Source organism: Bacillus rossius, chromosome 16 (assembly GCF_032445375.1).
Source record: "Bacillus rossius redtenbacheri isolate Brsri chromosome 16, Brsri_v3, whole genome shotgun sequence".
Classification (NCBI taxonomy): Eukaryota; Metazoa; Arthropoda; class Insecta; order Phasmatodea; family Bacillidae; genus Bacillus; species Bacillus rossius.
The window spans coordinates 6,420,504-6,444,939 of NC_086343.1; the positions used below are offsets into that span (position 1 = coordinate 6,420,504).

General features: G+C 39.0%; 1 protein-coding gene across 2 annotated transcripts; it reads left to right on the top strand.

The window, feature by feature from the left end:
• The first annotated feature begins 961 nt into the window (after positions 1 to 961).
• Positions 962 to 24,108, top strand: LOC134540478 (beta-hexosaminidase subunit beta-like). 2 transcript variants are annotated; one of them, XM_063383259.1, is made up of 8 exons: positions 962 to 1,226; positions 7,938 to 8,139; positions 11,134 to 11,261; positions 13,016 to 13,221; positions 14,557 to 14,669; positions 17,358 to 17,562; positions 19,334 to 19,550; positions 22,312 to 24,108. In XM_063383259.1, the coding sequence occupies exons 1-8, from the start codon at positions 1,035 to 1,037 to the stop codon at positions 22,666 to 22,668; spliced, it is 1,620 nt and encodes a 539-aa protein (XP_063239329.1). In that variant the 5' UTR covers positions 962 to 1,034; the 3' UTR covers positions 22,669 to 24,108. The 2 variants fall into 2 exon arrangements, with proteins under 2 accessions (XP_063239329.1, XP_063239330.1); XM_063383260.1 differs by having other exon boundaries at positions 986 to 1,226; positions 22,269 to 24,108.
• The last annotated feature ends 328 nt before the right edge of the window (positions 24,109 to 24,436 follow it).

Here is a 24,436-nt window from a genome sequence, read left to right on the forward strand (position 1 = left end):
ACTGATTATCTTTTTAATTTTCTGTTGAGTTTCTTTTTTTTTTTTTTTTAAGTTAGTTTGAAATACTTATTTATAATAAAAATACATACTGATTATTTTCAAAATTTTAAATTTTTTTATTCAATGTGACAAATCAACACTATGTATTTAAAGAAAAATTTCGATAACATTCTATACATTAATGATTACGATAAATTTCTTTCGAAATTACTCATGAGTACTTTCATGAAGTTAGGTATTTTCAGGACAAGGCATTCTGTGACGTATTTGAAGTCGCCATCGCTGTATTGTTCCGCTTAAAACATTGCGATAATTGTACTTGACCCCGTATGGTGATGGTTGGTAAAGTAGGAATTCGATTCTCCGTCGTTACACAGTCCTTCCATAATTTAAAAAAAAAAAAGTCATTTAAAACTGTTTCCGCAATACAAGCACTTCACTTCAGACAATGTTTTGGGCATCTAACAAATATGACGCAGCAATATAGCTGAAGGGGAGGAAAAAAAAACCTGCTTCACCCAATTACCATGTATCATGCAGGCGTGGGCAGAATCGATGCTTTTCATTTCGTGGATTTTTCGGACTTATTTTCCCCATGCTACTATGTCTATTTTGTCGTGTATTGTTTTTCATGTATGCTATATTGTATTTTGTATTTTATTCGTGTCATGGAGTGCAAGAAGAGACAATGACCGTCTGGCAGGAGAGTGTGTGTAAATGGTTTTTTGGCATGTATATATTGTTGTAATTCTTGGCTTCGCCGCCATATGTAATCTCTCTCATTAAAAAAATAATAATAATTTTTGAAAACGAAACGACGCTCTTCATTCGAATAACGCGTCTCCGGGCAACTTGCCTGACGTTGAGGTACGTTGTTCTCTCGCGGGACGAGGTTGGCAGCACTGCCGGTGGCGTGTCGCCCGGTGACGTCACTCTGCTCCGGGATCCCAGCTGCTGTGTGCGCATGCGCAGATGCGCGCTCGGGCCGGCCGGCGGCGGCGTGGTCCCGTCTCGCTTACGCTAGTCGATAAGAGATGGCGCGCGGTGTCGGAGCTTCTCTAGCCGGCTGGCTGCTCCTGCTGTCTTGCGCGCGGCTGGGGGCGTCCGCCTCCACGGAGTTCGGGCCCCAGGTCGCCGCCACGAAGGGCGAGGTGTGGCCCAAGCCCAGCCGACAGGTCTACTACGACGGCTACCTGGTCGTCAGGCCGTCCGTGTTCACGTTCAAGGTATGTACGTGCAATCAACGCGCCGCGCCAACTTCGAGGGGAGGGGTTATAACCACATTGTTAAGGCCCCCCGCCTACCCGGGCACACACACGGAGTGCAGAGCTTCAGAAAAAAAAAAAAACAACGCGAATTGATAACTACTCAAGATATCCGAGCGGGGTCTGCTTACGAAAAGCACTTTAAGAGTTCGCCGAGGGCCGAAAAGTACTTTTGATTTCGAATTAAGTTTTTTTAACTGTAGTTTTAGAAGAGTTAAAATGGCTAAAACGCATGTTTTTAAAGTAATTTTTAGGTGTAAAAAAAACCGGTACTGATTCTTGAAAGCACTTAAGGGACTTGCGTGACCCCTTTGTCATAATTTCTCAGCCATCTAATGTTACGGTCACCGCTCAGATCTCACAGTTGTCCTGTGCACGACTAGAAGACTGCGCGCCAGTCCAGAGGAGACACCGCGCTAGAAGCACCAGCGAGCGTCGCGCTTATCATCCCGCCTCGCTAGCACACATACACCCCTGACGAGGCGGGCGGAATTACAATACCCTGTCGCTTCCGTCCGTCAACGCCACGCATCTAGCCAAGCGATTTTTAACTTGACTTCATCCTACCGTCAGAATATTTTCCCAAATAAGTGCTGACAACAATCCATGTTTTTGTCTCGGATGTTTATATATATTTTGTTTGCTATTTATATACGTATTGTTGTAGAATTTGCTCGAAAAAATTCAGAGTCATGATTAAAATAAGAACAGGAATGTCATTATATAAAACATCTGAACGACCTACACAAACACCACAAGGCATGTGTGCTGTAACAATAGACTGCAGCGGCCAAAACCATAGATATAATCAAATATAAATAATCCATCCGTCCCTGCGTCAAGTTAGAGCTTACCGAGTTTTTGACGGACGGTGTGCCACTTTTAGATAATTTATGGCACTTTTAAAATTATTATTTTTATATTTAAGTTATTATTTTAGAATAATTAAAGATAATTTTTATTTAAAATATATTTTTACATATAGTTTTCTCTGGCCTTTCTGCCTGGTATCTCCAAAATACTGTCGCCAAGCGGCAGTATTTTTTTTTTTAAAAAAAAGTGCTGTTTACAGCATTTCCTGTATCCCGTGCAAAAACGCATCACGCCACTCTTAATTTTCGATATAGTTTTAATAATTTGGTTTTACATTAAATTTCTATTTTTCACTAAACATTAATAATGTATTTTTTGTTAACACTTTTGTCAGTTAATTGATTAATATTTGCCTAAATTTTTCGAGTCTAAAGTCAATTTTGTTTTCAGAACTTCAGGTACTGTAACGAACATATATTTTGACATTGTATTTTGTAGACCTAGGTACTCAGAATTTTACCGTGTGTGTATATATACATACCTATATTAATTTTTCCAACCACTTTCATAGAAATGTTAATAAGTAGTTTTAAAGCATTGTAAGTATACGAATTTTGCATTGTTTGAGTAAGTGACTTTCAGACGATATTAGGTTTTTATTCTTTGTTTTGTTGGCTTTGGTCTATTTAGCCAGTGAGCTAACTTAGTAAATTTAATAGCAGTGAGTTGCATTTTGCAATCATCGAGCTAGCGAGTCATTAGCATTTCACAAGTGTTTCAGTTTCACCTGCACGTGACCTTTTGCGACCTCTGTCATTATCCTTATCAAATTTAATCTCCGCCACTGAAGATCCGATTGCTCATTTAATAATAGTTTCATTTTAAGTTAACAATCAGTTTATGATTTTATATATTTAAAAAAAAAATCATGATTGAGTGCTAATATTGAGTAATAATAATGCTAATAGTGTTACAATTTAGTGTTTCCAAATTATTACACTATTGTGACCAGTGGCGTAGCCAGGATTTGTGTATGGGGGGTGTTAAGAAGCATGGTCCCCCCCCCCCCCCCGTATTAAAGCGGGGGGTCCGGTGATCCCCACCCCCCCCCCCCCCGGGAAAATTTGGATTTTAAGGTGTAAAATAGTGCTATTTTAGCAGTTTTCGGTACTTAAATTTAGATATTGTAATGGTAAAAATTGTATTAATTTTAATATGAAATTTGTTTGAGTGATGAATAAGAAATTAATTATAGATTTGGTGCTAGAGGGGGGGGGGGTTATCCCTAACCCCCCCCCCCCCCTGATTACGCCCCTGATTCTGACTATCACAACGGACTGATAGAATTTTTCGGGCCAGCCCATTGGCGGCATGTCGCGTGAGCGGCAGACGGATGTCTGACGGAAGCGACGGGCTGTTTATTATTATTATTATTATTATTATTATTATTATTATTATTGCTACGAATGGGTAAAAAAAAAAACTGCGGTAAGCATTACCCCTACTGTCCTCTCACTCTTCTCCAGAAATGAGCCACACTACTAGCCAATACACACTCCTCATGTAACACATTCCAATCCCGTATCGTTCTTAAAACAATAGCATGTTTACCCCTTTCCGCATTTCTTCGTTCCTATTCTTTTAATAAACTGCTTCCTCCCCTAAGTACTGTTCCCAGCATGCCCAGGGCCTATCTACACTTGTATTGGAAATATTTATTTTCAATTTAATTAAGTAGATCAAAGGCTAATATATTTATTTTGCAGTATATAGTTGAGAAAGTAAAACCAACTCCGTTAGAAAATCAGACTAAATATTTGCTTAGTTAAAAAAAAAAAAAGTATGGATGTAAATATAAATTTTCAAACATGTTGAGATTACTACGGGGGTTTTTTTTTTCAGAAAACAATAAAACATTTATACTATGTAGGTACCTAGCACGTCCTATGACAAAAAAATAGTAATTAACTAAACCTAATTAAGTGTTATTTGTGACATTGCAAATAATGGACATTTCGAAGAATGTATGATTGTTCGTATGAACCTTGTTAACTTCGGACTGGGCTGTAAGCATGAGCATTGACAATGTTGGCAAGCGTGGGTAAGTCACTACGGGAATTGTGGCATTCTCGTGTTTGACGCCCTGGCTGTCATGTTGGTTACAGTCGCGCCGTTCAAAGAAATTTGTTTTCTTGCGAATATGTGTGCGGGCTTCATTATAATTGGATTTATAGCAGTAGATGCAGCAACGTTATTTTGATTGTTTTTAATTTTATCTTAAAAGGTACCTATATGAAAGGCACTGACTGATAAAATCAGAAAGAGAAAACTGATAAGAAGTGCTTTTCACAGAAACGTTTATCTCGCCAAAGATAAGCTTATTGTGGACGTTAAGTATTTATGTACTATCTGATTCTTCTAATGTTAGCCTGTGTCCGATTGCAAGTATCGCGACCCCACAGAAGAAGAAAAAAACTATGTACTTTTGCAAAAGATTTCTTTGGACACCAGTTGTCAAGAAATAGTTTGTAATACTACAAGAAATATATTGTAGCTTTGTATTTCACGTGGCTATGGTTATTTTTGCATATATGAAATACGTTTTTTGGAGATAATATTGAGTATTTCTTACGAAAAATTGGCTCATAATTTTATATCAACAAAGAAAGAAAAACAAAAAAAAATGGACTAAGAGAACGAAAAAACCCCACAAATGATGACAGCACAAAAATATTGAACCCAAAAAAATTCAGCACAACAGTTGAAACGAGACAAAAACACGACAAAACGAAAAGACGAAACAAAACACATTGTTTTCCAAAACACATTGTCTCATGCCTCCGACGTACAGAAATATGTTAAGTATGTGCTCTCAAGATTCGGTACTGCAAATTAAAATTTTGGAAGTATTTCAAACGCACCCCGTGACAAGACCTGATGGTTGAAATAAATTAAATGTGTAACGTTTCTACCTGTATACCATTGGCGTAGCTGTGTTCATAAAGTTGGGGGGGACAAATAATGATTTTGATGACACGTAAACCCATTCCCCTCTTACTAAGACGGGGGGTCCGGGGTCCTCCACCGGAAAATTTTGATTTTAAAAGTGCAAAATAGCGCTTTTTAAGCAGTTATTGTTTCTAACCATTGGATACATCGATGTTAAAATTATTATTGTTTCCTTAAGATAAAATTTGAGAGTGAAGAAATTACAAATAAAGTTGGGCAGAATAATATTATAAAATAATAATATCACGGTCTAGAAAGTTGGGGGGGGGGGGTTTACAGTCCCCTCCACCCAAAAAGTTCAGGGGGACACGTCCCCCCTGTCCCCCCCCTGTTCCTACGCCCCTGCTGTATACCCTACTGTATACTTACACGCACGGTTAAACTTTGTCCGGTGGACGAAGCACTTTGCGTGGTGCGCGTGTGTCGGCAGTTTTCCTTCGCGCCGCGACTGTTGGTAGCAGTGCGGACGCGGACACCGCGTCAGCGTCGACGGAGCGATGTGACAAGGGGAGACCTAAGATGCACATAAAGTTCTGCCATTCCCGATTACACCCGAACAATTCACCTTCGGCCAACTTCGGAATTTGTTTTATTTTTGCGCAGGAAAAATTAATTCAAATATTAAAAGTGGTCGGTAAGGTTAGCTACATTAAAACACTTTAAAACACTATGGACGGTTAGTTAGGTTAGTATAGCTAGAGACCGGAAAAATTCGCGAATTCATTTCGCGATAGGCTAAAATACAAATAGTTATACCTCAGTCCTGCCTCTGCTATTGGCTCGCAACTCACCTGGATGACTCTGGGCCAATTAGAAACACCAAACCAAAGCTTTATCGAATCACAGGCTGCTACGTTGGGACGTCTCACAAGACAGCAGCCAATGAGTGGGTGACATTTGACCGAGTGTACGTATAACTATGGAGTTGATCCTGCAGGTTATTGAACCCGCGAATTTTTCCGGTCCCTAAGTATAGCTACATTAAAATAAACAGAGAACTATAAATATATATAAATAAACCCGAGGTTGGCCGAAGGTGAATATTCGGAGCGTGTTCGGGCAGGGACAGAACTTGATGGACATCTTAGGCTTCCCTGTGACAAGCCGTCCGACTGCGTCACCCTCCCTGACGCAGACGAAACAGAGAAGTCCCGCATCCGTCGACCCGGGCCATTACCAACCTTCACAGCCCAAATAATCTGCATTCGTGCACATTCAGATTTTTTTTTTTATGTGTAAACATTTTTGCTCTCGATATGCGGCATTTGGTGGGAGTGATTTCGTGAATGGAACGGAAATGTGTAACCACGGTGCTGCCATCTGTGGCGGATGGCGAGAACAAAAGTTCATAAACACACACGGGGAAACTTTAACGAGATGGGTAGAGACCGGAAAAATTCGCGGATTCAATGACCTCTAGGATAGCCTCCATTATCCTCTGCATTTCTCAAGCAAACACGCGTGTTCATTGGGTGCTAACTTGTGAGGCGTCTCCACTGGGTAGCTTGTGATTCGAGGCTTCTTGGTCAATAGTCTGTCATTTGCCCAGAGAGATCCAGTTAACTTGCGAGCCAATAGCAGAACCAGCAGAATTGTTCACATGTTTGAATTTTAGCCTATCACGAATTGAATCCGCGAATTTTTCCGGTCTCTAGAGATGGACAATATTTTAATAAAATTACTTTTCGAAAATCGGGTCTTAAGCCGATGTTTAGTATTTTCTCAAGACTTTTCTCTCTCTTTAATCAGGGCAATTTCATTATATAATTTAATTCGATAGTCGACGTAGCTGCTCCGGTAGCGAATTGTCATAAATTCACTTGGTCTAAAGTCACCTGTAGTACTCATATGGTGTAAAATCAAATTGAATATAGCCACTGGATCAAAAATCAACTGTTCTAAAGTCACTTGGCCTGAAGTCATCTGATCTAAAGTCATATTTCCTAATGCCACGTGGCCTAAAGTCTTCTGGTCTAAAATCACTGGGCCTAAATGGTCTAATATAAATTGGCCTAAAGTCACCTGATCTAAAGCCAGTTTGCCTAATGCCACTTGGCCTAAAGCCATGTGATCAAAAGCCATTTTTTCCTAATGCCACGTGGCCTGAAATCGTCTGGTCTAAAGTCACTGGGCCTAAAGGGTCTAATATAACTTGGCCTAAAGTCACCTGATCTAAATCCAGTTTGCCTAATGCCACTTGGTCTGAAGACATTTTCCTAATGCCACTTGGCATAAAGTCATCTGATCTAAAGCCATTTTTTCTTAATGCCACTTGGTCTAAAGTCACTTGGTCTATTCATATGGTCTAAAATCATTTTGAATAATGCCACCTGGATATAAAGTCAACTGTTCTAAAGTCACTTGGCATAAAGTCATCTGATCTAAAGTCATATTTCCTAATGCCACGTGGCCTAAAGTCTTCTGGTCTAAAATCACTGGGCCTAAATGGTCTAATATAAATTGGCCTAAAGTCACCTGATCTAAAGCCAGTTTGCCTAATGCCACTTGGCCTAAAGCCATGTGATCTAAAGCCATTTTTTCCTAATGCCACGTGGCCTGAAATCGTCTGGTCTAAAGTCACTGGGCCTAAAGGGTCTAATATAACTTGGCCTAAAGTCATCTGATCTAAAGCCATTTTTCTTAATGCCACTTGGTCTAAAGTCACTTGGTCTATTCATATGGTCTAAAATCATTTTGAATAATGCCACCTGGATATAAAGTCAACTGTTCTAAAGTCACTTGGCATAAAGTCACCTGATCTAAAGCCAGTTTGCCTAGTGGCACTCGGCCTGAAGTGTTGCACCTGAACGAGCGTGCCCGAGCTGACGGGGCTCCCTGGTTGTCGCGCAGGTGACGGGCCACACGTGCGCGCTGCTGCAAGAGGCGCTGCAGCGCTACTCGGCGGTGCTGCGCGCCCACGTGGCCTCCGGGGGCGGCGCCCCGGGCAGGTCCTCCTGGCGGCACCAGCCCCGGGTCCAGTCCCTGGGCCAACTGCAGGTCCGACTGATGGCGGCCTGCGCCTCCGAGCCCAGCCTCCACATGGACGAGCACTGTGCGTCCCCTTCATCTCACAGACGCAGTTCCCCCAACTTCATGCTCGCTTCTTTTCTTTCCCCCCGGTCTATCTCATTGTACAAACCGGTGTGGCATTACATTTTGCGGTCCATTAAGACTTTGAATATATATACTGTATAGAAGTCGCCAGCCCAGGTTAAAATTTCTAATACGGTTTTGAGGTAGTTGGTTAATTCACCGCCGCAATCGCCACCATCTCTAGGGCATCGACTTGTGGTGGTCCCTAGCGGACAAGTGTCGAACTCTTCAAACACCCCTTCCCCCTCCCGTTGAACGACGTTGAGCCGCAGTGAATGATGGATGAGGGGAGCGGGGAATGACAGCGGGCGACAGCACTGCGCTCTAACGTGTAAATAACAACTAAGACGATACAGGGCGTTACGGCAGCGCACTGCAGCGGTGAAGTTCCCAAGCTGCTCATCATAAGCTTCTGAAAAACGTAGAGTAAATCCTATCCACTCGCGACTTCTATACAGTAGCTACATTATAAACACTTTAAAAACATTGTGGATGGTTGGTTATATCAGGTAAGTACCTATAGCTACATTAAAAAAAAAAACTGTGGTTGCTTAGCAAATAACTTTTTTAATATGGTGGCTATATCCAGGGCTAGGGAAACCCGTTTACGTGATGATCTCACAGTATCTTTAATGTAGCTTGTCCTAAACCAAATCAACCGTCCACAATGTTTTAAAGTATTTATAATGTAGCTAACCTAACCCAAATTGACCATTAGTTATCATGAGTTACAATGAACAGAAAAAAAAATAACCCGAAGATGCACGATCGGGCGTTTGGCTCTCTCGTCTGTGAAAAGTAGACTTCCCACCCCTGCACATGATACCAGCCCGTGCACTCGGCTTGCTGGTGTTCTCAATACGTTAAAAAAAAGTGAGAGGGGTGGTTGTCTGTAAAGTCGGTTTACGGACGATAAATTTTACGTGAATACGTCACAAAAAAACATTCATGAATAATTACATACTTTTTTTATTTTCAAATATTATTTACAGTTGTTTTTTGCAAAATTTAATTTAAACAATTTTGTTTAAATATAATCACGAACAATTAGTTATAGAAGTAAATCTGAAATCAAATCAATGTCGACAAATTGTTAATTTGAAATGACGAAATTGGACAAATAAATGAAATTGTTTAAATTGCTGCTTTTTAAAAAGTCCGCCTTAACCTGTGTTTGATAATACAGAAGATTTTCTCGCACGGTGGTTGGCCGGTTCTTGCACGCTCGTCTCAGGCGGAACGTGACAATTTTTCGTGCGTGCAGCCGGCGTTCATCGATTTACAAGACGTTATCGCGTCAAAATTGTTTCAAGAACAAGGATATCTATGGAGTAGCTTGGCTTCTGGGTTGTAGCCGTGTCCTCGGCGGAATAATTCACCGACGGTTTCGGTCGACATTGCAGTCGCCATCATCAGGGAGCAGTTACCTACTGAGGAGGTTCTCACCAGTTACGTGTAAAGGCAGGAAAACTGGTAAGAACCCCAGTAGGTAACTACTCCCTGATGATGGCGACTGCAATGTCGACCGAAACCGTCGGTGTATTATTCGCCGAGGACGCGGCTCAAACCCAGAAGCCAAGCTTACTTCAGACAATGGCCGCGAACGCCTGCGAACATTATTAAGGATATCTATGTTTCTATTTTTACTTTACTGGGTTTTTTATATGTAAATTCTGTGATTTTGAAGCATCTGTATATATATATATATATATATATATATATATATTTAATTAAAATAATTTTTCGTTACTTTGAAATGCTATCTCATTGGTTTTCATTTATTACGTTTCCGTGCCATTGTAGAACGGTCCTTACTGTTCACTCACAAAACACACACCCCCACCTTTTCCCAAGTCACACGCCCGAATAATCCGCGTGCCTGCATACCCGGCATTTTAGGCAGATTTCAAAGAAATAACTACCAATTGTAGCCCCTTACCGTGGTGTGACTTCCGGAATTTAGTTTCATGATCCATTGACCCCAAAATCATCGTCAACTCAAAAAATTTAATTTTATTTATTTATTTCACAATTCTGTGGACACGATAACTGCCGAAATTTTTTTCAGAAATCACTTCCATGCTGATACATAAAATTTAGTAGTGATAAATCGCGGTATATTTATCTAAGTATTTCGTTAATGGGCAATATCCGACCAAAGGGGTAAAAATGTTTTTTTTTAAACAAACAGAAAAATCGTTGTAAGTCCCATAATATGAAAAAAATATCACATTTATTTGAAAGTATTATAACTAATAGGAGAAATACTGAAATCTTTTTTTTTTTCTGAATGTTTTTGATACGACTTATCATAACTGCAACGGGTTGAAAAACAAGGGTTGGGGGACAAGAAAAAAATCATAACTCCCTTCATAGGCACAATATCAAACTCGTTCAAATTGTTTGTAAATATTGTAATCTTTATATAAATATTTTGTCTGAAACAATTTTTGATAATACAAACCATTACTGCAAGGGGTTGAAAAAACCTGCGGTTGAAAATAAGAAAGTTAATTAAAGTTCCCTACCATGTACTGTATCGAAATAACGTTAATTTTTTTTCTTCAAATTTTTAAATAATGTTGAAAACTTTTGTCTAAAGTAATTCTATATATTATGTATTTTATTTTAAAAAAGCGTGGGGTGCTTTTTAAGATATTATCAAAATGATAATTCTTCTACTGATATCTGTCAGTAAAATAATTATTACTATTGACACCATGCACCCCACGGTTTTTTTTTTAAATAAAATACTTTTTTTTTATTTCACACTATTTTTAAATTAAATTTATTAAAATTTATTTTCTATTTTTTAGTTGGATTTTCTATGAAAGCGTGTTTTTTTAGTTTTTTTAAACACTTATTTATTTTTAATATAGATATATTTTCAAAGCCATTATAATTCGTTGTTGAACTCCGGTGGAACAGTTGTGCCGGCGGACTTGTTGTGCAGACGAGCTGCGCGTGAACAGCCCGGACCTGCCTGGAAGCGGCCTGCTGACCAGCCAATCAGTGTGGGGGATCCTCAGGGGCCTCGAGACGTTCTCCCAGATCCTGCACCGGGACGAGTCCGGCAAGGCGGTGAGCGACCAGCGAGCAGACACTTTCAACACGCATGCAGTGCTCTGGCGCGATGACACGGCACGGGAAATTTAAACAACCCCACGTGTCTGGAACGTTCACGGGTAGAGACCTGAAAAATTCGCGGGTTTCGACGACCTCCAGGTTAGTCTACACGGTCCTCTGTACACTCGGGGCAAACAACGCCAGTTAGTTGGCTGCTGACTTGTGAGTCGTCTCAACTGGTTTTGCCCCCGAGATTCGTCACTTCTTCGGTTGAGGAGTTTCTCATTGGCCCAGAGTCGCCCAGACGAACAGTGAGCCAATAGCAAGAGCAGCTTAAAGGTATACTTGTATGAATTTCAGACTATCGCGAAATGAATTTGCGAATTTTTCCGGTCTCTAATAATAACACGGCACAGGAAATTTAAACAAACCGACGTGTCTGGAACGTTTATGGGTTAAAAGTGTCCTTGGTAACCTTCAATGTCACCAGCGTAGGTTATATGGGACTCATAATCTCTGACCGCGCGCGTCAAAAGTGACACTTCGCTGACGGGAAGTCAGTTTTTCACAGATGAGAGAGCCAAAACCCGAAGTTCCCCGAAGTTCATCCTTTTTTCCGTATCTTTTATGTAGCTGTCCTAACCAAATCAACCGTCCACAATGTTTTAAAGTATTTATAATGTAGCTAACCTAACCTACCCAAATTGACCATAAGTATCATTTTATCAGCACCGCCATATATATTTACAATGAACCAAAAAAAAAAAAAACCGAAAATGCACGATCAGGCGTTTGGCTCTCTCGCCTGTGAAAAGAAGGATTCCCTTCGCTGACGGGTCGTAGTTAGACGTCAGCCGACCATCATGCGCTGCAGCTGGCGCCATCTGTGTTTCCGGCGAGTAACTTGGTACTCAAGTATAACCCCACGTAAATCTGCGATTTGAGGCACTTGAATGTTAATGCTAGTACGATACTGTCACATTTTAAGCGTAAGTTATGTTTTTTTATATATATTTATATTAAAATGAAAATTGGTAGTCCAGTAGAGGCTTCAGAATAATGGGCAATTGACGTAACCGCAGACACAAAGCCTCGTCTCATCCAATTGCTTGGTGCCACTGTAGAAATTCAAGTGGAATCCAAACATTATGCTATTACATATTTTTAATGCACAATTATCATAGTAATCATAACATCATAATTATCATCGTTGTCAAGTTCATCATCTTATTTAAACATTTGTTTATACATTTTCTTTCATCATTATCTTCAATCGTTTTTTTTCTCACCTTTTCATCACTTTCACCAACAATGTCATCATTTTCTTCATCGTTCATCACCTCCTCCATTGTCTTCATTATCATTAATTATCTATCATTATTATCATAATCATAGTCCTTGACATCATTGCCATTAATATTTGTAGGGACCGGAAAAATTCGCGGATTCATTTCGCGATATGCTGAAATGCAAATAGTTGTACCTTTATGCAACTTCTGCCATTGGTTCACTGTTAACCTGGAGGACTGTGGGCCAATATTATAGACCCTCAGTCGAAGCAGTATCGAATCACGAGTCTCCCAGTTGAGACGCCTCACTAGTCGGCAGCCAATGAACAGGTGAAGTTTGCCCGAGTGTGCACGGGATCGTGGAGTCTATCCTGGAGGTCGTTGAATACGCGAATTTTTCCAGTCCCTATAATTATTGATCATCTTTAAGCAGACAGTGGTGTACGCCTTATAGTCTGATTGGTCAAATGGTTTTTCCAGCTGAGGGTGAACAGCACCGCAATAATGGACTTCCCCCGGTTCACCCACCGTGGTCTGCTGCTGGACACTTCCCGACACTTTCTGCCCACGGCCACCATCAGGACCATCCTGGACGGCATGGAGATGAACAAGATGAATGTCTTCCACTGGCACATCGTCGACGACCAGAGCTTCCCCTACCAGAGCGACATCTTCCCCCTGCTGAGGTGACGTTGTCAGATCTCGGGCATCGACTCATCTAACGGTGCTTTTGCCTTCACCAGCTCTGCCCAAAACTTTACCGCTTCTGTGCTCTATAAACCCAGGGGCGTAGCCAGGGGGGGGGTTTAGGGGTTCAACCCCCCCCCCCCTTCCCTTAGCACCAAATCTTTAATTAATTTCTTGTTCATCACTCAAACAAATTTCATATTAAAATTAATAAAATTTTTACCATCACAATTTTTGGTTTGAATTTAAGAACCGAAAACTGCTAAAATAGCACTATTTTACACCTTAAAATCCAATTTTTTCCCGGGGGAGGACCCCCGGACCACCTGCTTTAATACGGGGGTGCCATGCTTCTAACACCCCCATACACAAATCCTGGCTATGCCACTGTAATAAACCCACCAAGTTTTCCAGCATTCTTCATAGCTTTCGCCATGAAATATTCTGTGCCCGAGTTGTACAGCAAGAAAATAATCATTGATCACTATTTCTTCCCCCCCCCCTCCCCCCCCCCTCCCCGTTTTACACAATGTCCTCCAGATAATATTTTTAGGATCTTTTAACTTCAGAACAATATATTTGCCCCTTTTTTTTATTTTCACTCTTATGTTGCAACAAATAGTGCATTTTAAATTCGCTTGAGAGGTAAACAATGCATTAATTTTTTAAGCATTAGATGAAGTACGGACTTTAATAATATCATTAACATTCACTCTCTAACAGTCCTAGAAAATCCATTCAGTGTGTACGTGTCGTGATTCTTAACAATGCAAATGTTCAAATTCTTTGGGTAAAAATATTATTATTACCACAAATGCATGAATTAAAAACCCTATTTAGTTGTTTTTTTATTATCAATTAACCATTAGTTGTGTCGTTACTTATTTTCATTTGCTGTCAACTGGTATTGATTCGAGGTTGGCTATTTTTAAATAAACCTTTCATGAATCAACAAGTGTGGGATGTTTTTAAATAGTTTATATCAAATTTTCATATCAACACAAATTATGCATTTGTATAAGTTAAATCGTTTGACCACCAGTTCTATGAAGCTCAGGAATTCCCCTTGGCGGAATCAACAAAATACAGTAAATTTAAAATTTATATTTGAGATTTCCGTTATTTCAAAGGGGTCCACTGTAAGTAATATATCACTCAAATTTTCACTGATTTGGAGGAACAATTATTTTTTCAGCTTGGTTAAAGCTTTGTAAAAAATTTTAAGGTTATCAAAGTTCGTGAGATTTCCAACAGTCCATCTGTGTTTCTAAAGGATTAATTTTCATTCGCGTATTATTGTGACTAATAACTCTTTGGTATGTTATGTTTTCCAGTAAGAAAGGTGCTTATCATCCAAAACTCATCTACACCCAGAGTGACATCAAGAACATCACGGAGTACGCTCGCCTCAGGGGCATAAGAGTCCTACCGGAATTCGACTCTCCAGGTGTGTGAATGTTGTAAGAATCCATACAGGCTCAGGCTCACATTCTATGTTTCATTGCTTTTTTTTTTTCCTGTGAATTTATCATGCAAAAAAATCTTATGTTCTCTCTCAACTTTTCTGAACAGATCTTTACTAAAAATCATCCAATAGCGTTTCACCCACACAATTCACAACTATGTGATCCAAAAACAAAAGTAAGATATATGCTGATACAAAATAACAGTAAATTTCCATTAATAATAAATGACCAAATAATTCACTAATTATATCGGCGTGTGAAACAGAGCCCAAAGTCTCAGAGATCACGGATTCAAAAATGTATACGTATTATTCTCGTCTGAAGCTGTCACCCTAATACCAGTTCTAACATTGGTACTTCTTAACACATCTCCTTTCTGAAATATTCAACACTAAAGGCTGCTCTCGTCATACAAATTAAATTCTCTCTGAAAGACAATGTTAAAATCTACATTTTAACCAATAAAAAATTAATTAAACTGACAGTGTGCATAAACAATCAATACAAGTTGACTTGTGAAAATTAAAAAAAAAAAAATCATCTAAATATTGTTAATGTATTACAATATAGTGTGAGGCATCTTTTTTCGCTCAAAATTGTGGGATTAAGGGGACACCTCAAAACTTATATTAGTAAAAAAAAAATTATTTGAGCATGTATAGAAAATTACACGTAAGTACCTTGTTTAATACTCGTATATGCATTTTAAATCCTCAGGTTAAAGACTTAGAAGAATTTTATTAACTGCCTCAGCATGGCATACACACTACATTACAATACATTTTTTTTTAATGAATCATGCAATGGAGAATTTTGATTTAATGCAATTTTTTGGACATACATCATTGCAGTTTTGCACTTTTTGTCATGGAAAAAGTTCAAGATTGCAAAATAAAAATTAAAAATGAAAACATAAACCCACAGAAAATAAGCCTAAATGAGCTTATATCAAACAGATGGACCAAATGAAACCAAACAAATATTATGGCAGGGGTGCCCACAAGGGGGGGGTAACGACGCAGACTGCGTCATTAAAATTTCGGGGGGGGGGGGGGGGGGGGGGGTGGTGGTTAAAAGACGAGAAAAAAATATATATTATTTACATAATTGTAGCTTCTAAAGTGAAAATACGTTTCTGGTGCTTTGATAATTGAAAGGGATCTTGTAAATCAAATTGGCAACCCCGCACTTTCCTCAACAAAAGCAGTTTGGCATCTGTCGGTTCAGGATGGAAATATTACCTGATATGACCAAAATTATTATTATTATTATTAGAAAATCAGTTTTAATTAATGCAAAGTGTGATAAAATATAATACTAAAGAAGTATAATATTATAAAATAATTGAATAAATAATTGATAAAATAGCATAAAAATTTCTGGGGGGGGGGGAAAGGCACATCATTAGGTTGGAGGGAGGGGGGGTAAGTCATAGTGTTTGAGGGGGGTGGGCACCTCTGATTATGGACAATATAACGACGTCAGCAAATATGAACACATTCAAACTTTAAATATTAGACAGCATAAGAATTCAATGGAAGGAATTTAGTCATGAAAAACTAACAACACAGACGAACACTGTGGGCTAACAACGACGATACAATTTTAACAAGAAAAGTGAAGGCAGACAGACGACAAACTTGGATAATGTAGCAAACATGCGAACACAACAATGAAAATAAGCAAGTATTATTATGGAAAACAAAACGACGACAGCACCGACAAACATAGTAGGTTTCCTACGACAAAACAGTTGCGACGTTTCGGGAACTGACATCTGTATCCGTCATTGGGCACGAACAGATTGTCTGTTTGATTTATGCATGTTCTCCGTGGGTTTATGATTTCATTTTATATTTCTTATTTAGCATTCTTAATTTTTTTTTTTCCACGACAAAACTGCAAAACTACAATGGTAATTGTCTAAAAATGAGAACCGTGTACCTCAGTACACGTGATAGAAGTTAAACTGTTCTTGCAATTCAAACCTCGACTCATAAGTATATCGTAAGTGGTAAAACGGCAGAGAGAGAGAAAGAGAAAGAAGGTAATTTTCTAAATAAATATTACTCACTGTTGAAATACAACACATCATAAAGAAAAAAAAAACTGTGCTTGTTACTGTTCCTTCAAACATTTCTGCCATTTGGAACATGCCAAATCTCTGAACGAAATAACAGTTAGCGCAATCTATGCGGGGAAATTCAGGGACTGTCTCAACAGCGCTCTCTACGCTGGTGGTTGTGCAAGGAGGAACGCGAGCGCGCTGGTAGCAAATATAAAACTCAAGGTACCTATATCTATTTTCTGAAACAAGCCCATGTGCACACTCTCTGCCTTATTCTTTCGTTCATCCATCTCTCTCGGTTCATTTTTTTTTTTTTTTTGGGTGAGGGACAAATCATCGCACAAAGAGGAGAACAAAAACAATCCCAGCAACGTATATAGCATTATGATATCTTTATATCTCTTTTATGTTCTTTTCTTTTGCATCAGAAATGTTTCACAGCAATGATTCACGAAAAACTTTGCGTTTAAAATTCAGCCTTTGAAATTTTACTCCTATCGTGCCCAAAGATGTTTCACTTCAATTGTTAGATTTAATATATAAATTCAAAAAAATTGTATTAAATTTAGATTACAGTGTTTCGTTTTTTTGGGAATCCCAGGCCACACCCTTTCCTGGGGCCAAGGCCAGCCCGAGCTCTTGACGTCGTGCTACAAGGACGATGAGCCAGACGGGACGTACGGCCCGATAAACCCGATCCTCAACTCCACGTACAAGTTCGTCCGCACGCTGTTCAAGGAAGTGGTCACCCTGTTCCCCGATGACTACCTGCACCTCGGTGGGGACGAGGTCAGCTTCGACTGCTGGTAAGCCTGAACGGAGTTCCGCCACTGAGAAAAAGGCTTGTTTGAATCAACAAAATATTTGTTTGCATATGGCGAAACAAATTTTTACTTGGCGGGACAAAATATTTTGTTAGTTTAACCAAACTCGGTAGGTAACAAAAATAATTCGTCACGCCTAACCAAGTATACATTTGAGTTGACAAAATCATTTTTTTTGGGTCAACAGAATCATTCCTACTACAAAATATTTGTTTGAATTAACAAAATATATTTATTTCACCATATATAAACAAATATTTTGTTGAGTCAAACAAACCTTTCTCTCAGTGAGCACCTCAACAGAAGGTACTTGACCAGTCTTCTCTGGAAAAATGCAAGATTCGAATTTGGACCAGAAAACCTTATTAACTCGAAGCTTGTGAAGGAACTCCACCAGTTGCTACGCGATGAAACTGCTGTATTTACAGAGTTTTACTATCTAATAATAATCGAGATCATTATAAATGGAGGAAGGGTGAATCAGTGAGCTGGAGCAACAACACGATTGGAATGTTTTGGAGAAAAGCGGGAGAAATTTTAGCACCCTAAAAAAAAACTCAATGTGACAACATCCGCCACATTTTACAATTTCGAAAAATCTCAAACGGGTTGCCGTAGTGGGAGGCATGTGATCCGACAATTCGACCTCCGTAGCTCCTAGTAAACTTTATGTCTTAAGCAAGAGCTTACACAGAATTTCATTTTAGGAATTGGGGGATATAACCTCTTTGCCTGTTCTTTGATTTCAAATTCTTTCCTTTGTTGGTGGGGATGATGATATGTTTTTTAGGATTTCTAAGGATTTCGGTGTGAGTAATTATATACCCTCAAACTCCCTCACCCCTTGCATCTCCCTGATATTAAGGTAGCCTCTCTGAATAGTGGTGTATTGGTGTGAGTGAAAGGGAAGGTGAAAAATCATCTGCCTTTTCATACTTACCACAAGCACACTTGGGTTCAGGGACAAAATGTACTCATGTCATGGAAACAGGAATGACATTTTACTGCGCAACAAAATTGAAGATCATCTTTTTGTTGCTTGATGAAAACGTAACAGCACAGTAGAAGTTAGGTTTAATTGAAAACACTTTCAAGAATTTTTTTAAAATATTTAACAACCTGTTGTCACTAATATGTCATCACTTGGAACAAGCTAAGTTTAAGTTTGATTTTGTGTAGTTGTTGACAGACTCCAACAATTTGATACCATCTGTAATGAACTATGAAAAACCATATTCGAAGGGTTTTTTTTTCAATAAGGTTTTTTCATCAGTAATTGTAAGTACTTCATACATGTATTTTTGAACATGGCCTAGAAGTACTGTTTCTCAGAATTTTTTTTTCGTTCCTGCTATAATTTTACCCTAAATTCATCCTGTTTACTGTTTTATTTTTTTGACCTGATAACGTCTTATAAATCGATGAACGCCGGCTGGCACGCACGAAAAATTGGTCACGTTCCGCCTGAGCCCGAGCGTGCAACAAGAACCGTGCCAACCGCCGTACGAGAAAATCTTTCTATGATATCAAAGAGGTTAAAGGCGGGCTTTTTTAACTAATTGTTCATGATTATATTCAAACAAATTATTTAAAAATTAAATTTTGCAAAAAAAAACTGCAAATAATATTTGAAAATTAAAAAAGTATGCAATATTTTCATCAATATTATGTTATCACGTAAAATTATCGTCCGCAAACCGACTTTACGGACAACCCCCCCTTTTTTTTTTCTTTATTCCGGATGTGTCTGCAGGCAGAGCAACCCGAACATCACCGACTTCATGAGCTCGAACGGCATCGGCAACTACTCGGAGCTGGAGCAGTACTACATGCAGCGGGTGGTGAACATCACCAGCGGCCTGGGGGCCAGGTCCATAGTCTGGCAGGAGGTGTTCGACAACGGCGTGGTCATCCCGGACAGAACCGTGGTCCACATCTGGACCGGCGACCAGGAAGAGCACCTGGAGAAGGTGAGCGCGTCCGGTTCCGAGGGCAGATTGCAGCCTGTACGTAAACTATTGTAACATCATGCACTGTCATTTTTTTTTTTGAAATGGAACAAAAAAAATTCACGGGTAAAAAATATTATTATTGCCACAACTGCGTGAATTAAAAACCCTACTACTTAGTTTTTTTTTTATCATCAACTAACCATTAGTTGTGTCGTTACTTATTTTTCATTTTGCTGTCAACTGGTATTGATTCGGGGTTGGATATTTTCAAATAAACCTTTCACGAATCAACAAGTGGGGGATGGTTTTTAAAAAAAGTTGATATCTAAATTTTTCATACCAACACAAATTATGCATTTGTATAAGTTAAATCGTTTGACCACCAGTGCTATGAAGCTCAGGAATTCCCCTTGCGGAATCAACAAAATACAGTATAAATTTAAAATGTATATTTGAGATTTCCGTTTTTTCATTAAAATGACGAATATTTTTTGTAAATTTTTTTTTTACATTTACATGAAAACAATGGTATCACTACAGAATACTGTTTGGCAGTATAACTTGGTTAAGATTCGTACCCGGACATTTATGCTCTATGTTGACCCGGTACCTGTTCAGGTCAGTGGCGGATTTACCAGCAGGCTGAGGCCTAGGGCAGCAGATTATTGGGGCGGCAAATTTGGAGTTCGAATTTTTTTTTTTTTTTTTTTGCTTCCTCATAGAAATGAAACTGCATGACGGTTTTACAGATAGAAATCTGCAACAAATTTTACGATGACTTTTCCCTCTCCTTTGTCATTGTACGTTCCATGAATCTGTGTAGCAGACTTGCATATTCTGGAGTAAAACGGCTAGTTCGCCCCCTCCCCCCCCCTTCCCCCCCAACCTGTAATCTGCCTCTGTGCCCTCTGCCCACACTTTGAATGAGTGAAAAGAGCGAAATTATAGAAAATGCATTTCTCTCTTCCCACTATCAACCCATACATGCCAGTCCTACTGCTGGTTGGAGTATGCGAACTGGATGGTTTGTATATAATGAACAAGATTACTTACGACGATATCATCGATGATTTTACCAACAAAAAATCGCGCAAAAAGGTATTTTAACGGACTTTTATAACTTGACTGAGTTGATTATTTTTAACTGTAAGCGCAATAAATATTATTCTTTCACGTTTACCAAATGTACATTATTGTGTAAGTAGCATGCATTACCCCGCCTTATTAATCGTACATGATTGAGCTTTAATTAGCTCAAAAATATACCCAAAAATTATTTTAAGTGCAATTTCAACGAAATTGTTGGATTGTGAAAATAATCTAGGACATGAAAATTGTAGAGGCAAGAGCGGAAAAAACTTAACAGCCTATACCTTGATAATTTGTAAATCCGCCACTGGTTCAGGTACATCCGCTGGGTTCATCTGTTCGACATCAGCCGATTTAGGCTCGTTCCCTGTGGGTTTATGTTTTCATATTTACTTCTCATTTTGCAGTCTTGAATATTTTTTTCCATGACAAACACAGTGCAAAACTGTTATGGCGTTTATGTCCAAGAAATTATAATGAATTTTCAATTGCCGTTGAAGATGGCCGCAGCGAGCCACATTAGGAACATCAACTTTTTCACAGACGTGGCTTCAATACGAGTATCAAAATTTTGCTTGTTTTGGAAAAAAAAAAAGAAAGTTTTATACCCACACTAATTTATGACTATGATTATGATCAAGGCTGTTGTATTTGTTTTAGAAATTATTTGCAGACTTGAATATTTACCAGGTGTGATAAGTAGCATTGTGTCTTTGATGTTGCAGGCTATGGTTAGCACAGCTTAATTTTAAAAATTAAACTTTTATTTCATTTCACTTTATTTTAAAAGTAAAACTACTATATTATAAGGGCCTATGCAGTCTTATCGGGATTTATGTGATATAAATCTCTCTCTCTCTCTCTCTCTCTCTCTCTCTCTCTCTCTCTCTCTCTCTCTATATATATATATATATATATATATATATATATATATGTGTGTGTGTGTGTGTGTGTGTGTGTGTGTGTGTGTGTGTGTGTATGTATGTATGTGTGTATATATATGTGTGTATATATATATATGTATATATATACACACATATATATACACACATACATACACACACACATATATATATATATATATATATATATATATATATATATATATAGAGAGAGAGAGAGAGAGAGCTTGATGCAGCTAACCATGGGCGTCGCAACCTGGGGGGGGGGTGGAAGGGGGGGACACGTCACCCCCAATAATAAAAGTCTTCAATTTCGTCCCCTCCAATAATATATTTAGTTTCGTAGTTATATTAAAAATATGATTTCTGTGATACAACCCATATGTTGCACATGGTGCATTTAGTCCGATCGTGGTAATGTGAGCACTGTGTTTTTACAAATTTGTTCTCTGAAAATATTTTTTTGTAAAAAATTAATAATATACCTATTGCAACCAACTATAATTAGAATATTTAGGAAAGAAAAATGCCTTAAAACCACCTTTTTGCACCTTCAAACCCCGAATTTTCCCAGGGGAGGACCCCCGGGCCCCCCGGTTTTTTTTTTTTTTTTTTCCCCCAGGGGATGGACATTCCTCAACAACTAAATCAATTGTAGTCCCTCCCAAAAAATATATCCTTGCGACGGCCATGCAGCTAACAATCGATGGCAAAGGATGAAAATGATACCCCCTGGTCTCTTCAGGGGTTCGGTCGGGACTGTGCCGTGTGTCTGCTCGCCGGGGCAGGTGACGGCGGCCGGACACCCAGCTCTTCTGTCCACCTGCTGGTACCTGGACCACCTTCTGTCGGGCGGCGACTGGAGGAAGTTCTACGAGTGCGAGCCGACCAGCTTCAACGGGACCGAGGCCCAGAAGCGGCTGGTGATGGGCGGCGAGGCGTGCATGTGGGGGGAGGTGGTGGACGAGAGCAACGCGGTGTCCCGGGTCTGGCCCAGGGCCTCGGCCACGGCAGAGAAGCTGTGGTCCAGCGCTGACGCCGACTCGGAGGAGGGAGCGGCCCGTCGTCTGGAAGAGCACTACTGCCGCATGAAGAGGAGGGGCGTGGGCGCGCAGCCTCCCAACGGACCCGGCTACTGCCTCTAGTCCGCTCCGATCGCAGCGTCTCGCACTGGCTAGGGACCGGGGAAATTTTCGAGACTTGTTCTTTGATTCAGCACGAACCGCAAAAATCAGAGGTGTATGGTAAAATATTTGTGATATTAGTCATAAGCGGGACAAGGGTCAACAGCGTTTTTGTATTCAAATTTTTTTTTTTTTATTTAAGATCTACAAATCATGACAGCACTGAAAACTGGATCCTAACATGTTTTGTTAAGGCTTGGTCGTAACATGCATTCTCATTCCATCTCTGTCAAAATGTATGTTTGTGCTGCTTCTAGGCTGTACCACAAAATAAGAGATGACTTACTCTCCTCCCCTAAATATTAATAATAATAATAAAAGCCCATTGCATACAGCACACAGTTTTTTTTTATTTAGAAAAGTTTCAGTATGTAACCTTATTTTAGTGAAAAATAAATTGTATGAATGTGAAACATTACAGAATTGTGTGAAATAATCGTGCTCTGTGTACTATTATATACGTCATACAATGTATGACCACATTAATTGCTGATAATAAGATGTTTTAAAGGCTGCAAAAGTTTGAATTTTAGTTTTCTGAATACGGAAGCCGAAAATGGAATCAAACAATAGTCATAGTTGAAAGTCGTGCTACCATTGGAGAAGACCAACCCCAAAATTAAATTCTTACCACGGCACTCACAGAGATGATTTAATGCCTATCAAAAATGAGTTCCAGAGAGAGTGCTTTTCACTTGGCATTTGGACATCAGCTGATGTCGTCGAACCACGAAATTTTCTTGTCCTTATTCATTGCTTATGTTGACAGGTACCCTGGTGAAGGTATATTTTGCTATAAACTTCCCTAAAAATGTTTAAGGAACTGGTACATAATATTGAGCATTAATATGTAAACTGTATCAATGTTATGGTAATCATGATTGTAACCAGGGGTGCAACAACAGGGGGGGGGGGGGGGGGCAAGTGTATTATGCCCCCTCTCTGGAACCTTGAAGTGGGGGCAAACGGGGGCAAAGAAAGTGCTGTGTAATCAATTTTTAGATAATTAAACTGCTTAAATAACACCATTTTCCACCTTAAAATACAAATTTTCCCGGGGGAGGACCCCCCACTTAATAGGGGGGATCGATGATTCTTTATAAAAAGGTATATTGCCCCCCCTTTGGAAATTTAGTTGTTGCGCCCCTGACTGTAACCATCATAACATAGCTTTCTCAAGGAAGCCAAAAACTCATATCAAAGCGCAATTTGAATATGTATGTCATATTTTATGATGAGTTGGATACTTTTTTTTTTAAAGATATGTAAAATTTCTGGGGAAAAATAATTATGTATAAACAATTTGTAAAATTTTTCTGTTGCTTGTGAAAAGTGATAAGATTTGTCATAATATTGTTAGTAGATGTTACTTTTACCTATTAAATTTTATAGCAATACCAATTTACTTTTTTTTTTTCAAGAGAGTTGTAATGAATGTATGTATTCCATTGTTTTTTAAGTTTTGTTGTGTTGGAAATTTCCATGTTCTACACTTTTGAATGGCATGATCTCGATTGCCTTACCTCTCTAACATCAAACAGTTTTGAAAATCTGTCCTATATGCGATAGTTTTTAGGGTCACTAAGCCTTGTGATATTTAAATTTTAAGAAAAACTAGATTGCATCTACATGTACAATTAAATTCATCTTATGAACAAGTTCTACATAGCATCTTAATATTAAATAATTTCTTATATAGAACATTTTAAAATCAGCAATAATTTTGTTA